Source organism: Prionailurus viverrinus, chromosome A1 (genome assembly GCF_022837055.1).
Source record: "Prionailurus viverrinus isolate Anna chromosome A1, UM_Priviv_1.0, whole genome shotgun sequence".
NCBI lineage: Eukaryota > Metazoa > Chordata > Mammalia > Carnivora > Felidae > Prionailurus > Prionailurus viverrinus.
Window position 1 is genome coordinate 214629999 of NC_062561.1, and position 15251 is coordinate 214645249.

General features: G+C 39.6%; 1 protein-coding gene across 2 annotated transcripts; it reads right to left on the reverse strand.

The window, feature by feature from the left end:
- Positions 1-1127: 1127 nt before the first annotated feature.
- On the reverse strand, positions 1128-14252 carry SUB1 (SUB1 regulator of transcription). 2 transcript variants are annotated; one of them, XM_047868402.1, is made up of 5 exons: positions 14154-14252; positions 11612-11684; positions 8873-8995; positions 3396-3504; positions 1128-1460 (listed from the first exon to the last, which is right to left on the reverse strand). In XM_047868402.1, exons 2-5 carry the CDS (start codon positions 11681-11683, stop codon positions 1381-1383), a joined length of 384 nt encoding a protein of 127 aa, XP_047724358.1. In that variant the 5' UTR covers position 11684; positions 14154-14252; the 3' UTR covers positions 1128-1380. The 2 variants fall into 2 exon arrangements, with proteins under 2 accessions (XP_047724358.1, XP_047724367.1); XM_047868411.1 differs by lacking the exon at positions 14154-14252 and adding an exon at positions 13952-14080.
- Positions 14253-15251: the final 999 nt, after the last annotated feature.

Sequence of the window (15251 nt, forward strand, 5' to 3'; positions counted from 1 at the left end):
ATTTGTTAAGAATTTTTCACGTCTTTAAACATTTCTTTTACCATTCCATTTAGAACTGTGTCCTATCAATGTGATCAAAATATCACGTGTTATCATTTAGTGTGAAGAGAATTCCTTCCTCTTCACTGCCACCTTCTTCAATTTCAGTTATAGCTCCTTTACATTCTTCACCTAAGGCACACCATGCCCTATTTATTGCTGCAAAGCCCCTGAAATTTGTGCCTCAATCTGGATCTGCTTCATCACTATGGTTCAGTGAAAATCACTTCAGAGTACCTGCTAAACTTAACATTAAGTCTAGAATACTACTATCCGAGAGATAAAACTGCAAAAGAACCAAGCCTACTAAGAAAAGGCCAGTAAGAATATGCTCTATCTACTCTTTCCTCCAAAAACTGACCACATTACTATGACAGTAAAGCTCAGTGAGATCTCTGGCTATATATATACTCCATGTTACAAAATAAAATGTTAGGCCAATAAGCTTTCACAATTTTTATTAAATCCTAATCTAATATAACAGTATCTGATTTTATAGACATCATCCCATGGTGAACATGTTTAATAAGTGAAAGCAAATCAGACATCTAAGTCACTATTCTCTGCAGACTAAGCAGTAAGGTAACTACACAGAACGCTACAGGTAACGACATACACTTACTTGTTCAGTTTTCATACAAGCCATGTTTTTTTTTTATCAAACTATATCTCCTAATATTTAATACAGTAGAATTAGTGATTGTAGCTCTCATATAATATTTTAATTACAAGTACCTTATTGAGATAACTAACATTTTGACAGTTTCACTGACTTTCCAAATTAGAATATATTCAAGAAAAAGAGCAAAAAGTGAAATGAAAACTGAACATGACAAGTTAAGTTACTAAAGGAAAATGAAGTAAAAAAAAAGGGAAAGTGAAGTATCACTGGGGTGGAAAAATACAAGTCTAGACATTGGGCTGGAAGAAAACAGATCAACTATGGATTTCACAAGTCAGAGTTTATAAATCCAATGCAATACAAATCCTTTTGAATGTAAAAGCCAAGTTGAAATTAACAGATCTATAAACTGTTACTTTTGGCCTTAAACAGTACCAACTCCTTTGATCAAAAAAGGCCACAACAGTTAAGATTGTATTACTTGATTTTATTTTACACTAGGTGGCGGGCACAAAGCAATCCTCCTTAATAAAGTTGACAATTAGCTTCACTCAGAACATTTTTAATAATGCACATTAAAAAAAAACGTATTCATCTTACAAATTGTTCTGCAATCCAAATATACAATAGCTTGGAAAACAACGTTTAGAAAACAAAAGCCAATGTAAAAAGACAGATTAAAACAACTAGAACAGTACAGGTTTTATATGGCTCTGATTTTACAGTTTTCTTACTGCATCATCAATGTCAGAAATCTGTTCCTTCAGCTGGCTCCATTGCTCAGGATTTAAAGAAATACCTAAAACAAAGTTTTAAAAATTAAAAGTTGAAACTCTATTTATGCTTTCTTGATGATCTTCATACTTACAACTAAAACACTGCTTTATCAACAGCTGTCACTTTGAAAGGCATAATGGAACCATACTGAGAGTCAAATCTCTTAATTTGTTAATTACATATTCATCACAATTACCTGAACCAAGACCAGTCTTATATCTAGTTTTACTTCCAACACTGTATCCTGCACAGTACTTACTATACCCCGTGAGAACAAATGATTTGAAGATGCATCTCACAAGCTAATTTGCTAGTTTGTAAACTAGCAGGCTAAGTGGCCAGGTCCAGATTTCGTATGTGACACTTCATTTCTATATCCAGTTGGTTCCAACATTTGCTCAAATTTTTACAGGAACTCAGGGTGAATGACTTTGTGCTGAGTTATTCCAGAAACCTTCATTTCACTTTGGAAAAATTCCTGGGACGTGACCCATACAGAACTTCTCAGAATGTATGTACTGATTAAAAATGCATTCTGCAATCATGCTGTCAGGGTTCTATCACTGCCTCCCAATCACTAATGTCACCTTAAAAAACTGTCATTACCCCTGAGCCTCGGTCTCACCAGTAAAATGGTATTTACACCTCAAAGGGGTGTTGAGACCCAATACATTAGTTAATCTGAATAAAAAGCTAAGTGTATCACATGACACATAAGTAAACACTTCAAATGTTAGTTAATAACATGTCTTTTCTATTTAAGATGTAAGACTATGAACAGAAAGTATTTTGAACTTGGAATTTCCAATGTTCTAATACTTGACCCATGTAAATAGAGAAATAAACTAGAATTGGAAGAATGAGTGTATTTTTCAGAAAACTGCTGGGAGGCCATGAAATTGTGAGGAAGGCAAAAGAACATAATGCATGAACATCTTGGAAAGACTTTAAGCTGATCAAATTATTTTAGTAAATGTTTGCAGAAACAAGAAATGTGGCATTGCCCACAATGAAACAACCTGAATGAGCCAGAAACGACCTGAACAAGAAAATGTTAAAGGGTATGAAAACAAACGTTAGGTTTAGTAAACCCAAAACCCACATGAAGCAAACAAGCAGTACCTTCAAAATGACAAACAGGCAGAGTAGAAGATAAAGAGGACTTTTATTATTAGCTAAGGATCAACCTAAAGCAGCTAACTACCCAAATATAGGAATTTATGCTAATCCATAAATGTTCTCTAGCTATAAATCTGGTGAAAAAATCCAGTATGCTTCTATGATGCTGATATGCTTGGGATGGGATGCAGCATAAATGGAAAGAGGACAAAGACCCAGTAAAAGGATCCCACCCAACCCCCCCCCCGCCCCGTTAAAGAATATCCTTTAGAAGATGAACCAAGAGGAAACACTATAAACCAGAATTTTTCATTCCAATTTTTACAACTTCTCAGATAGTGCCTACTACTTAAGAATTCAGATAAACTTTTTTTTTTTTTTTTAAAGTTACACCCAAGCAGGGGCACATGGGCGGCTCAGTCGGTTAAGCATCCAACTTCACAGGTCATGATCTTGCAGTTTGAGAGTTCGAGCCCCGCATCAGGCTCTCTGCTGTCAGCACGGATCCCATTTTGGATCCTCTGTCTCCCTCTCTCTCTGCCCCTCCTCCACTCAAAAATAAACAAACATTAAAAAAAAAAAAAAATAGCCAAACAAATTAGCAGCCAAATGAAATGATATTAGGGGTATTCTTTCTTCTGGGTTTTATTCCAACAATTATTTAAGACAGGTGACTGAAGGAAGTGTCATGTCCAAAAAGACTACAGAACACTCAACTGAATGAAGATTCTCCCAATGCACTGCCAAACATTATTTCAATTTCAAGTAAGATACGTTACTTAGATAATTTTTAGTTCAGTCCTAATATCAGGACCAAATTCAGGAAATTAAATCTCACCTTTTCTTCCTGGTTTCATTTCACCTTCCGGATCCATCCAATATTCTCTAATATCAATTAGGACTTTCCCTTTAAAGTCTCGAACACTGACATACCTCATTTTCCCAATCTGCCAAAGAAAAAAAAACATAGAAAGGTATTCAAGAGTGATGTCCATATTTATATTTACTACTATTCTGAATATCGAAACTACAACCAAAGGAAATGTCACTCAAATCTTTCTTAAAAAGACGGAATTAAATGAAGCACATCTGACCCTTCCAATCATTTTCACATTAAAGGAATCATTAGTAAAACAGAGGAACACTATGGAAAATGGTATGGAGATGCCTCAAAAAAATTAAAAACAGAACTAATACATGATCTAGTGATGATCCAGGAGCCACACTTCTGGGTATGTACCTAAAGGAAATAAAAGCAAGGTCTTGAGAAGATACTTATTTGTACCCCCATGTTCACAGCAGCATTACTCACAGCACCCCAAAGATGGAAGCAACCTAAATGTTGACATAAATAAAATGTGTTATATACATACAATGGAGTATTAGCCTTAAAAAAAGGAAATCCTAGGGGCACCTGGGTGGCTCAGTCAGTTAAGTGTCTGACTCTTGATTTCGACTCAGGTCATGATCTCGTGGTTCGTGGGATCAAGCCCCACATCAAGCTCCATGCTGACAGCACAGAGCCTGCTTGGGATTCTCTCTCTCTCCCTCCCTCTCTCTCTCAAAATAAATAGACAAACATTAAAAAAAAAAAAAAAAAAATTTTCTCTCCCTCTGCCCCTCCCTGCTCACACTCTCATAAATAAACAAACAAACAAACAGGAAATTACATGCTACAACACGGATGAACCTTGCTGACATAGGCTAAGTGAAAGAAACCACTCACAGAAAGATACATACTATATGATTCCACTTTTAAGAAATGCCTAGAGGGGCGCCTGGGTGGCGCAGTCGGTTAAGCGTCCGACTTCAGCCAGGTCACGATCTCGTGGTCCATGAGTTCGAGCCCCGCGTCGGGCTCTGGGCTGATGGCTCAGAGCCTGGAGCCTGTTTCCGATTCTGTGTCTCCCTCTCTCTCTGCCCCTCCCCCGTTCATGCTCTGTCTCTCTCTGTCCCAAAAATAAATAAACGTTGAAAAAAAAAAAATTTAAAAAAAAAAAAAAAAAAAAAAAGAAATGCCTAGAGTAGTCAGATTCAGAGAGACAAAAAGTAGAATGGTGGTTATCAGGGCCTGGGGAGGGGGTAAAGGGGAGTTGTTATTTAAGTTTTGCAAAATGAAAAGTTCTGGAGATCTGTTTCACAATAATATAAACATACTTAACACTACTGTATGCTTAAAAATGGTTAAAATGGCAAATTCTATGTAAAGTGTTTTTTATTTTTTACAATAAAAATCATTAGAAAGCAAAGTTTTGCAGTACAAACTACAACCAGTAGGAATCCATAGACTCCACCAGCAATACACCATTCTAAGAATCCAGAGATCCAGTCAATAGTAACATGAGAAAGCTTTTCCTTTTAGACATTCATTTCAAATAACATCTTTAATACACTTCACCCATAGGCTCAAAGTAAGAACTTAAAACTACCCACAGAAAACTATTTTTCAAAAACCTTACACTGTGCTTAACAAACTACAAAGGAAAACAATTTACTCAACAAAGTGTCTGTAAGCACTTTCCAGGATGTCTTACACTGCTGTAATATACTATCTAGCACTTAAACTAAGAAGTCACACTTTCTGATCAAAACTTTTAACACCTGCCCATCTCTTACTCATTCTGAAACTACTCTTCAGGCTTACTGACTAAAAACCAGCTATGATTTTTGTGCTTACATCAACATGTAAAGATCTGGGGTTCGGTTATGCTCCTTTCCCTTTGAACCAGGGCCCCTTGATTATTAAATAATCCTTTTCACGGGGATACCAGTTATTACTGTAGTAGAATCACAGCTGTGCTGACCCAGTACATATTAATGGCTTCCATCTTGCCTATGTCCTTTTAGACTGCTTTTTCTGGTCTCAGCTAGGTCTTGTGCATTTTCCTTTAGTTTTCCATTTTCAAGTTAAGTTTCTTGTCCTGCTGGTATACCCCTAATTCCAGGGTATGCCCCATGCTTTATGGAGAAATGAAGTTCACTGGGTACGGGTTAAGTGCCTTCAAATCTTTCTTCTCTGTACTCACATCATTATCAGTTAACTTTCTTTACGTTTTCTACCCGTTTCTTTCATACACGTTCTTTCCCATTTCACTGGCTTCATACCTACCATTTCTTAACATGCTCATTCCCCTCTTCTAGAAAACATTTTCCCTAACCTGCATTTTGTAAACTTTCTCCGTGTTTCCCTCTTCCATTTATTGCTAAATTTTGAAAGGAGAGGAATACTGTTTCTACTAATTAAATTCCCACTGCCTACAGTAAATTAGTCACCAGTGATCTTATGGTCACTTTTAATGGCTTATTTTTTAATCAGTCTTCTTGAAACCCCCTAGTGCCTATCATACTGGGTTCTTAGTAAACTGTTTTAATGGATAAATTAGATAAGGCCAGAATAATTCTCATAGTGGAACTGTTCATTGGACTTACAATACTGATTTAATAACTCTAAGAATATCTCCATGGGGGGGAGAAATTAGTTCAACCTCTATCTCACACCATACACAGAAAAACTAAACTAATTCTACATGGATCACAGACCTAAATGTGAAGGTTAAAACTATAAAAATTCTAGGAAAAAAAAAATTTCAAATAAAATATTAATAAAATTGTCAAACCATTATTATAAGTAAAAATGAAGTTCTCATTTTATATTTATATAACCAATGTACTCTACTGTGTTCTTAAGCCAATTAAAATTCAGTATTATCACCAAAATATTTTTTTAATTTTTTAACGTTTATTTATTTTTGAGACAGAGAGAGACAGACCATGAACGGGGGAGGGTCAGAGAGAGGGAGACACTGAATCTGAAACAGGCTCCAGGCTCTGAGCTGTCAGCACAGAGCCCGATGCGGGGCTCGAACTCATGGACCGCAAGATCATGACCTGAGCCGAAGTCGGCCGCTTAACCGACTGAGCCACCCAGGCGCCCCTAAAATATTTTTCTATGGCCAAATTACCATTTCAAAGAAAAACCTATAACAGCAACAAAATTAAAGATTATCTTGTAGAATGCCTGTCACTACTAAGGTCTGTGAAAAGTCACTTTGAAAATAAAATATATAGTTCCTCCTAGAGAAACCAAGAGGCGCTTTCAAAAGAGTAAGGAATCTTACAGCTTTATGAGGCTCAGGAAGCTTTCCAAATGAGGTTTTAAAAACTGAACCACTTTTTTTGATGAGATAACCACCCCCTAAAAATGGATGTGGTTTTCCCCAAACTGCTCTAACATAATAAAATCTCTAAATGTGGATCCTGTTTCTTCAATAGACAAGATAAAATCCATTAAAATGCTACAGATGTTTTCATTACACAGACAAAGGCAGGCAAACGGTAAACAAGAACTAATCAGAGAAAGCCCAAGATAGATAGTTGCCCAAATCCTTGAAAGTTTTTACCTCTATTGCAAACATTAAGTTAAAATATTCCAATGCAGCACTTCATTCTCCACAAGAAGAAAGTCCATTCTCTACAAGAAGGTCTATGAAAGGACAGGATGCTTCTCTTGCAGATTCCACATTTCATTCTGACCCTTAAGGAAACTTCCCACAGCACTTAGAATAAAACTCAAAGAGTGCAAGACCTGGTCCTTCACCCTCGTTACCAACCAGATCTATCTACATTCTCAACCAGGTTTCCTAGGCTCCAGCCACAAAATATTTGCACAAGCCTCTCTACTTCAGAAAGGATTCCCTCTCTCGTATATTTCATGACTGGCTCCTCCTTTATGTCTTAAGCTTCAAATGTCACTTCTTTAGAGAGAGATTCCCACAGCACCTTCTCTCTCATAATAACCTACCCTTTTATTTCTCAGCCCTTAACATAACTTATATATATACATATACATATATATGTATGTTTATTAGTATAATATTTATCCCTATAAATTCCACAAAACCAGAGACCATGTCTACTGGGACCATTACTGCTTACCCAGAACTTAGCAAGGCCTGATGTACAGGAGGCATTCAAAAAAACAAACAAAAAACAGCATTCAAACTTAAAGAAATGAGGGCCCTTTCATAATTCTTCCTTACACATACTGACTTATGTTCTCTATCAAAGTAGTCTGCTCCCCTAAGCTATAGGCAAGTCAGAAGACTAAAACCTCTAACTAATCCATCTGCATTTTGTCTAAATTTTTAATATTTTTTAACAAAAAATGTGTACATTTAAGGTGTACCACATGAAGATGTGATCTATTCATAGTGAAATGATTACTAGTCAAGATAATTAACATATCATTTCAGTTACCATTTTCTGTGTGATCAGTGCACCTTAAATCTCTTTTAGCATATTCCATATTCAATACAGTAGTAAGTATAACCATCATGTGTCTATTTTCATCCACACACATAACTAGGCAAAAAGTGAGTAAAAATATCCAACTTCTATTTTCCTATTCTAACCTTAATCCTGGCACTGTCTTTCAAGGCCATCAGTAGATTCAAAATATATACCTCTTTTACCTGTAAAGAACTTATCAAAGTCAACACCCAAACAATAAATAATCCAGTGAAGCAATGGGCAGAAGACATGAATAGACATTTCTCCAAAGAAGATCCAGATGGCTAACAGACACATGCAAAGATGCTCCACATCACTCATCATCAGGGAAATACAAATCAAAACCACAATGAGATACCACCTCACACCGGTCAGAATGGCTAAAATTAACAACTCAAGGATGCCTGGGTGGCTCAGTTGGTTAAGTGTTCGACTCTTGGTTTCAGCTTGGGTCATGACCTCACAGGTTCATGAGATCAAGCCCTGCATTCAAACTGCTTCCTAAATGTGCAGTTCTCAATCTGTTTCTGAACGCCTACAACTTTAAAATCTTTTTTTTTTTCAATGTTTATTTTTGGGGAGGGAGGGAGGGAGGGAGAGGGAGGGAGGGAGGGAGAGAGGGAGAGAGAGAGAGAGAGAAAGAGAGAGAGAGAGAGAGAACGAATCTGAAGCAGGCTCCAGGCTCTGAGCTGTCAGCACAGACGCAGGGCTCAAACTCATGAACTGTGAGATCATGACCTGAGCTGAAGTCAGACGCTTAACCAACTGAGCCACCCAGGAGCCCCTGGATGTCCATAATTTTAAATTCATTGTTTTACACTTAGCCAAACCACAAGTTTCTAGACTTTAACAATAATCTAGCAGCATATAAATTACTTTCATTTCTACAAACTTGCTCTTACATTTCAACGAATAGAAGATGATTATAAGAAACATTAATAATTATTATGCAGGGTCAGATTATAGTACTTTCAACATTCATCAGATCAAGCCAGATAATAATTCCTCTGGATCTAAGGAAATTACCTGAAACATGTTATCATCTCTGCTGCTGCTACTCTGCTTAGAGGATGACAGGGCTCTTGAAGTCTCACCGGTCTTTTGCTTCTTTACAGGTTTTTCTGGAGTAACCTGCTTTTTCCGCTTTAACTTAAAAGAAAAACAAGAATAATGGTTAAAATCTGCATACATAAGAATAAGACACATTTCAGGTTCAAACACTTCCTGACTCCTTAGGACTTAAAGGATCAGAGGAATCCTAAAAACACACACAGGCAAGTTTCACTTGACAAGAGAACTATGGAATTAACCTAATATCTAACACAGTGTCTTCAAAATGTGTTCCCAAGAGCCCAAAAGTCACTTCAGGCATCAAAGAGGTAATAACCAGAGAAACAACTCTATAATAGACCAGATACGCACATCAGATTTCTCTGGGAAGAAAAAAAATGGGGGGGGGGGGGGGGGGCCTGCTGCTTTTGAATAAACTTTTAGAAACCAGAAGTCTATTAAAGTTAGTCAGCTAATTTTTTTTTACAAAGGAAATATATTAATTCATAAGAATACAACCAACTTATTCCAATCTAGGATATGTTATTCATGCGCTGCCTATTCCAAAAGGGACTTAAATTGACTTTGAAAATTATGAGTAGGGGCGCCTGGGTGGCGCAGTCGGTTAAGCGTCCGACTTCAGCCAGGTCACGATCTCGCGGTCCGTGAGTTCGAGCCCCGCGTCGGGCTCTGGGCTGATGGCTTGGAGCCTGGAGCCTGTTTCCGATTCTGTGTCTCCCTCTCTCTCTGCCCCTCCCCCGTTCATGCTCTGTCTCTCTCTGTCCCAAAAAAGAAAACCAAAAAAAAAAAAACCAAAAAAAAAAAAAAAAGTTGAAAAAAAAAAATTTAAAGAAAATTATGAGTACATGTAGCACCTGGGTAGCTCAGTCAGTTAAAGCATCTGACTCTTGATTTCAGCTCAGGCCATGATCTCACATTTCACGGGATCGAGCCCCGAGACGGGTTCCACGCAGAGCATGGAGCCTGCTCGGGATTCTCTCTCTCCCTCTCTCTGCCCCTCCCCTGCTCATGCACATATGTGCGCACTCTCTCTCTCAAAATAAACAAATAAATAAACTTTTAAAAAAAGAAAGAAAAATTTATGAGTACACAAACCTAAGAAAGCTATTTCGTACTGAGCATTAGAAGTCAACAATTCAAGAACTTCCTCATCAGAAAAAAAAATCACCAAAGGTGGACAGCAATGTGCTTAGACTACTATTCAAAATCAAAACAACGTTTTAAATTAAACAGCATTATTGTAAAAACTTTTTATATAGCCTGGTTCTTAAAATGAGCTAACGCCTATGAAAACTAGTGGAGTTCCCAACCTAAACAGTAGAGGGCAGTCGTGTTCCTTTTGGTGGAAAGTACAAACTGACGTGTTGTCTTACTAAATTAGATGAAACTAGATAAAATATAATGTACGTATGCATATAACTGAAAAAGTGAATGCATTTAATTTTTTTTAAGTTTATTTCTAAGAGAGCATGAGCGGGAAGGAGCAGAGAGAGATGGAGACACAGAATCTGAAGCAGGCTCCAGGCTCTGAGCGGTCAGCACAGAGAACGACCAATGGCTCGAACCCTGCGAGATCACAACCTGAGCCAAAGTCAGACACTCAACCGAGCCACCCAGGTGCCCCAAAAGTGAATGTATTTAATTTAAGTGCTTACAGGATTAAGAATACTATTTGGGACAAATGGCAAAAATCAATTCTGCTCAATAAGCAGAAAGTGATTATTCTTTGTATCAGGGTCTGGATACTCCCCAGGGATTGGCACATGCCCGGCACATAAACACTCAATAAAAATTTGCTAAATGAACATAATCAAATGTCATACCAAATGCAAATAAGAATTTAAGACATATTTCCTTCTGCAGTACAGCTATGTATGCTCTTTGAGGCTTCATTTCAACCTTTACGTGATATATTCTTTATTTCCCTAAAGATCCATCTTCTCCAAGATTCTCCCATAAGCTATTTTAACTAACACTGTCAACTAAACTCAGAGACATAATTATGTAAGCTTCTAGGAAATAAAAAGTTCTGCATGGAAGGAAGCTCGGACTACAATGTGAGCTGCTCAGGTAAGCAGAATGCACAGCTTCCAGCACAGGTGTTAACTAATGTAGAAAAAGCCTGTTGTCAAAATAGGTTATTTCACGTTAGCTTTGCTGGGTGTTGATTTCACTAAAAGGAGGAGACCAGAGTAAATAACATTCTAACTTAACATGTACCAAGCCTACATTTGAGGTAATCCTAGTGGGCTGGATAAACATCAGTGGCCAAGGACACTGTCAAAATTGACACCTGCATTCAGAGTTCAGGTAATTTAGTTCAACTACAACACACAATACCTACAGATTAGGCAGATTTCCAAATAAAGCAAATAGTGGCTTTGGCCTATTTCTAATGCTATTCCCCCTAGGGAATAAGGTGGTAGTTCTGCAGAGTTAGTGTTCCTAGAAGTCCTCAATGGGAGACTTGTTCAGGTCCAAAGACTTGCTCAAGTCTGATTTAGGGGCCAGGAGTGTGCATGAACAAGTACCCTAGGCACTTTGGTCAAGTGGTCCCAGAACCATTTGCACTTTCAGAAACACCCGTCCAAGCTCTCTTTTTACCATTCTGATATGCCTTGCTGTCCTTTAGAACTGGATGTGGGCAATACTGCTGAATTAAGTATCACAGAAATGACTTGCATTAATAGTCACCTTTTTGTCAACCTCACTGTCAGAATCACTGCCGGAAGAGCTTGAAGAAACAAGTTCCTTTGACTTAGGCATTCTGCAAGACAAATACATTATATAATTAACAAATTATTCGATTACCTCCAGCTTAATCTCTCCCAAGCAAAAATTTAAGAAGTTCCATGGTTCTATCATTTTGCGGTACTGGAATTGTGACGTGAAGCACAATGCTAGAAGTTATACTCTTAATCTATGCTCTTCTGAGTTGAAAATAACACCCAGAACCCAGCAAGGAGAAAGAAGTAAAATGTCACACACCTCTCATACTCCTACACCTTTCTCAAAGCCATTGGGTCTTTTTATACTGCATTTTAGAGAGGTTAGAGGTTTATGGGTAGGAAAAATTGCAAGAAGGCAGGTGACAGCAATCTGCTAAAACCAGGAAGTAGGAATATCCTCAATACTGCTTTATATTTCTCACTCATGAGATCTAACGGAATTATCCACCCAACATGGAGAAGAGCTGCACTATACAGATGTCAATAGCTAATTCACTCGCCAGTATAATCCTATTTTTTCACATTTTGTGTATGTCCTTCATGCTCTTTGGCTTTTTGACCATGCCATCAAAATAACAAGCACCTATTCAGAGTTCACAAAGTTATACGTAATTTTTACAATTCATTACATTTTACACTGATTTTTTTCTCTGGAATATAACTAAATTCTGAAGAATCTGCTTATGGGAGGGGCAACACCTTTTCTCAAATTCCTACTATGGCCCTAGTTCCCCAGAGGTACATACATAGGCCAATCCCTTGCTTTCAAGTGGAGGTTTACGGAGCACAGCCAGACAGAGGGCCTTGTTTCTCTACTTTTGCAGTGATTAAAAAAAAAAAAAGAAACAAAAGAAAAAAAAAGCTAAAGCCCAAATTTCAAGGAATTCCAAGGCATGCTGTACTTTTCAAGGCACTTTATAAAACCAAGTGGTAAACCACTTATTAAAAAATCTTTTGCTTTCTATCCAAAAAGGATGGGTCCCATTAATTTTTGTATAACCTAAAGGCCCCAATATATACAACAAAGTCTGTGAAATGTTGAATAAAGGAAAAAAGACCTCATTTTCTTCTCAAAATATCATAATCTAGCTCTCTAGACTAAACCTGTCTCTACACTGACATTGAATGTATTCCACAATAGGAGGTCAAGGTAAAAGAAGTGGGCCATCCATTCCAATTCTAGCCACTAATTTCAAAAAGCTCAAACATACCCAACCAGCCATGTTGATTTTTAACTGGTAATTTCCTGATGAGAAGAGTAAACTCAGGTGGAACCAACAATGTTCTGAACCATGTTTTATGTACTAATCCTGTTACTGCCTCCATTTTACATCCTAAACTCCAAAATCAATTTAAGGTTTTTTTTATGCTAGCAGCTAATAATGCCACGAAACATTTTTTTAAAGGTAATTAAATTGAACATAACCTATTTTTTCACTTTGAAATAACCAAGCATAACTATACGGTCTACTAATAAAAGCTGCGGCGGGGGGGTGGGGGAGGGCTAAGATCATTTCAAAGAATGACCTCGTAATTAATCCAAATTAGAAGCCCATTCAACAAAAAAACAAGATAATGGTAACTAAGGCCACTTTGAACTTTTGACTAAATGTATTTTTACTTAAAAAAAAGGCAGCCTAGTAATTCAGGCAGGTGGTATTAAAATGCTAGTGTAGAATATATACAAAACGCAACTGAAAAAACGAATCTTCATTCTCTGATGATGGCGTGGAGGACTAGAAAAGACGAGGTGAAAATAAACGTAGACTAAAAGGCACACGAATTCGGTACTACACGAGGGTGATGAGCACCAACATGAGGAAAGGGGGTTGCGCGACACCAGGAAACTGCTGGAACCCTGGGGCTGGCAACGGCTGGGGCGGGGGGGAGACAGGTTGGTCGGAGGGGGCGTGGGAGGCGGCGAAGTGCGGAGGAGACCGTATGGGAAGAGGAGGGACTTGCACCAAGCGCCATTTTCTTCTCTCGAAGCATTACCTACCCCCAACATACCAGTCGTCCTTCCCCCGCAGCCCTCCTCCGACGGGGTCCGCTCTCTCCCTCCCCTAGACAGCCCCCCCCCACCCTGGGAGTCACGGTGAGAGCCCCAGCAAAGCCTTGAGGAAAAGCAGGCTCCGCACGCGCCCCCGTTGTGGCCCGGGCCGCCGCTGCATTGTCCCGGGGGCGCCCCGGACCCCTCCCCAAAGCTCCCCGCCCCCCGCCCGGCCGCACCCCGCCGCCCGGGGCCGCAGCTCTCGCCGCGCCCGAGCCATTCCCGGGAGCCAGCTTCTGGCGCGGAATGGCCTACAGCGCATGGGGCGCAGGGTCGGCGAAGGAGGAGGTCCAGGGAGGCCAAGGCGGGGAAAGGGGAGGTCTGGCAGCGCCGCCATTTCCCGCGGCCGTCGCCGGCGAGCGGTGTAGAGGCCGCAAACGGCTCGCGGCCCCGCCGGGAGGGTGGGGATCGGCCGGGCAGGGGCTCGAAGGGTGGGGGCGGGGCCCCCAACACTCACGCTCCGCTCTTGCAGCCGAACAGCCCTCTGCTCGCTCGCTTGCAACTGACAGAGAACCGGAAGTGACGAACGCGAGGAGCTGCCGGCCCCGCCCCTCTGGGACTGCGTACACGTGATGGGGCGTGGCTTCCTCGCCGAAACCAACAGCGAGACCCTTTCCAGGGCCTTAAAGGGACCGTCCTCGTGCTGAGCCAGTGCCTTGAAAGTGAAATGCAGCGGGAGATTGAGCCTGACCTGTGAGTGTGAATGAGGGCACGAATAAAACACGAATGACAACCATCGAACTTTGCCCTTAATTCCATAAGTGTTTCTTGTACTAAAGTGAAGTGTCCATACTGAATAAGCCCATTTTCCCAGAAATGGTCATTACCCCACCCCCCCTACCTTCCGCAGTTTTTGGCTGGTAAAATCCAAAGGAAGGAAACCAAAGTGTCACACATTTAATTCTGGAAGGTGCAAGAAATCTTTACAGAAGTCCTTGGCCACCCTTATCCTTAAACTGAAGTCTTGGAGGTAGTTCACGGAAGACAGGAGAAATCCATACTACAAGCAGGAACATGGCCAATAGATTTACAGTTAATAAATGCCTGCTATAGCCAAGAATATATATAGGGGTGCCTGGGTGGCTCAGTTGGTTAAGAGCCTGACTCATGATTTCAGATCAGGTCATGATCTCATAGTTGATGAGTTCCAGCCCCCGTTGGGCTCAGCGCTGACAGTGTGGAGCCTGCTTGGGATTCTGTGTCTCCTCTCTCTCTGCTCCTCCCTTGCTCAAGTGCGCGCGCTCTCTCTCTCTCTCTCTCAAAAATAAACTTAAAAAAAAAAGAATATATATATAAAGTTTTATTTATCCAACACACATTTATCAAGCACCCACTATGTGTCAGCCACTGCATGAGGCACTTTGCATATATTACTCATCTCAACTTTCCAAAGTAGGAATTATTATTCTCTCAATTTTATAATGAAGAAACCCAGGGTCAACAAGGTTGAATAAGCTGCTAGAGGTTATATAGGGAGTGAGTCATGATTCAAACCCTGCACTGTCTGACTCACATTGCTGCCGACTGAGAGAGTGCAAGAGTTCTTACCCTCTCC